At 40.6% G+C, this 1,938-nt stretch overlaps 1 protein-coding gene across 1 annotated transcript; it reads right to left on the bottom strand.

Annotated features, from left to right (window-relative positions):
• Window positions 1–879: 879 nt before the first annotated feature.
• Window positions 880–1,626, bottom strand: LOC140980820 (uncharacterized). The gene has a single exon (XM_073446875.1). The coding sequence runs from the start codon at window positions 1,624–1,626 to the stop codon at window positions 880–882; it is 747 nt and encodes a 248-aa protein (XP_073302976.1).
• Window positions 1,627–1,938: the final 312 nt, after the last annotated feature.

Here is a 1,938-nt window from a genome sequence, read left to right as displayed (position 1 = left end):
TTTTCTTGTGGGGTATCTTGTTCAGGATGTGATTAGCCGATAGTATTGCTTCCCCCCACAAGTTTTGGGGTAGTCCTGAACTTATTAACATATCACTCATCATATCTTTCAGAGTTCGATTCTTTCTTTCGGCAATGCCATTCGATTGTGGTGAATAAGGAGTAGTCGTTTCATGAATTATGCCCAAAGATGTGCAGAATTCATCAAACAGTGCTCCGTATTCGCCCCCTCTATCGCTTCGAACTCTCTTTATTTGTTTGCCTAGTTGATTCTCAACTTCGGTCTTATAACATTTGAATGCTTCAAGAGCTTCATCTTTCGACCTCAAAAGATATACGTAACAGTACCTTGTATTATCATCAATGAATGACACATAGTATCTTTTCCCTCCTATAGTTTGTACAAACTTTAAATAACCAAGATCGGTGTGTCTTAGTTCTAGAGGAGTTATACATCTTTCAATCGAGTGGTAAGGCGCTTTGGTCATTTTTGCTTCAACACATATTTCGCATTTGTGTATTCGATCGACGTTGTGTTTAGGCAATAACTCTAGTTTCATTAAACGTTGCAAGGTATTAAAATTTACGTGTCCTAAACGAACATGCCATAAATGAGAACACTCAAGCAAGTAAATAGAACTTTTGTCTTTATTACTTTCTACAACATTTTGGCGTATAGCCATTACATTCAACTTGAAAATGTTCTCATCGAGATATCTTTTTCCAATAAAATGACCATTCTTCGTCAATACAACCTTGTTAGACTCAAATACTAGTCTAAACCCATGTTTGACCAACAGAGACGCTGACACGAGGTTCTTTCTTATGTCTGGTACATGAAGTGCATCAACAAGGGTTACTTCCAAACCCGATGTCATCTTCAGTACCAATTTCCAGTGCCCACCACCTCCGATGTAGCGGAGTTCCCCATGTATAGTTTTCTCCCGGTCGATGGAGTGTATGTGGAGAACATCCCCTTGTTGGAGCATATGTGTCGAGTTGCTCCAGTATCAACCCACCACTCGTTGGGGTTTTCCACCAAATTTGCTTCTAAAATAACTGCAGATAAATCAAGCTGAGAAAAATCAAATGATACCGACCTTTCTTGAACTACGTTGGCTTGAGGATTTCCCTTCTTTGGCTTCCTACAATCCTTAGCCATGTGATTCGGTTTTCCGCAGTTATAACAAGTGCCTTTGAACTTCTTCTTGTTTGGTGGTTGTTGGCCTTGTTGTGGTTGTTTCTCAAACTTTCTCTTTTTTCCCTTGAAACTCGCTTCAACAATATTCACCCTTGCTGCCATTTTACTTGCCTTGGCCTCGGTGCTCTTGTTGTCCTCTTCTATCCTCAATCTCACAATGAGATCCTCCAATCCCATCTCCTTTTTTTTGTGCTTCAAGTAATTCTTGAAATCTTTCCACAACGGAGGGAGTTTCTCTATCAATGTAGCAACTTGGAAGGACTCTCTTAGACTCATTCCTTTCGCATGAATCTCGTGCAAGATAAGTTGTAGTTCTTGCACTTGACTCATCACGGATTTTGAGTCCACCATCTTGAAGTCCAAAAATCTCCCAACAATGAACTTCTTCAAGCCCTCATCCTCCGCCCTGTATTTCTTATCAAGCATATCTCAAAGTTCCTTGGCGGTCTTGACTTGACAATACACATTGTACAATGCATTGTCAAGTCCATTGAGGATGTAGTTCTTGCATAGAAAACCACTTTGGTGCCATGCATCCAAAGCGGCCCTCATGTTGGTGTCTGTCTCGTTTTCAGCAACAGTGGGAGGATCCTCCTTCAAGAACCTTGATAAACTCAAGGTTGTGAGATAGAAAAGCATCTTTTGTTGCCATCTTTTGAAATCCGCACGAGAAAACTTTTCTGGTTTCTCTCCTTGTGCAATGGTTGGATGTGGTGTTGTAGATGATGATGCCATTGA

The sequence above is a fragment of the Primulina huaijiensis genome, chromosome 7 (assembly GCF_012295235.1).
Source record: "Primulina huaijiensis isolate GDHJ02 chromosome 7, ASM1229523v2, whole genome shotgun sequence".
NCBI classification, from domain to species: domain Eukaryota; kingdom Viridiplantae; phylum Streptophyta; class Magnoliopsida; order Lamiales; family Gesneriaceae; genus Primulina; species Primulina huaijiensis.
This window is presented reverse-complemented; position numbering and strand designations above follow the sequence as displayed.

Excerpts from the sequence above, each read along its gene's own strand:
- LOC140980820 (XM_073446875.1), bottom strand. The coding sequence starts at position 1,626 with ATGCTTGATAAGAAATACAGGGCGGAGGATGAGGGCTTGAAGAAGTTC.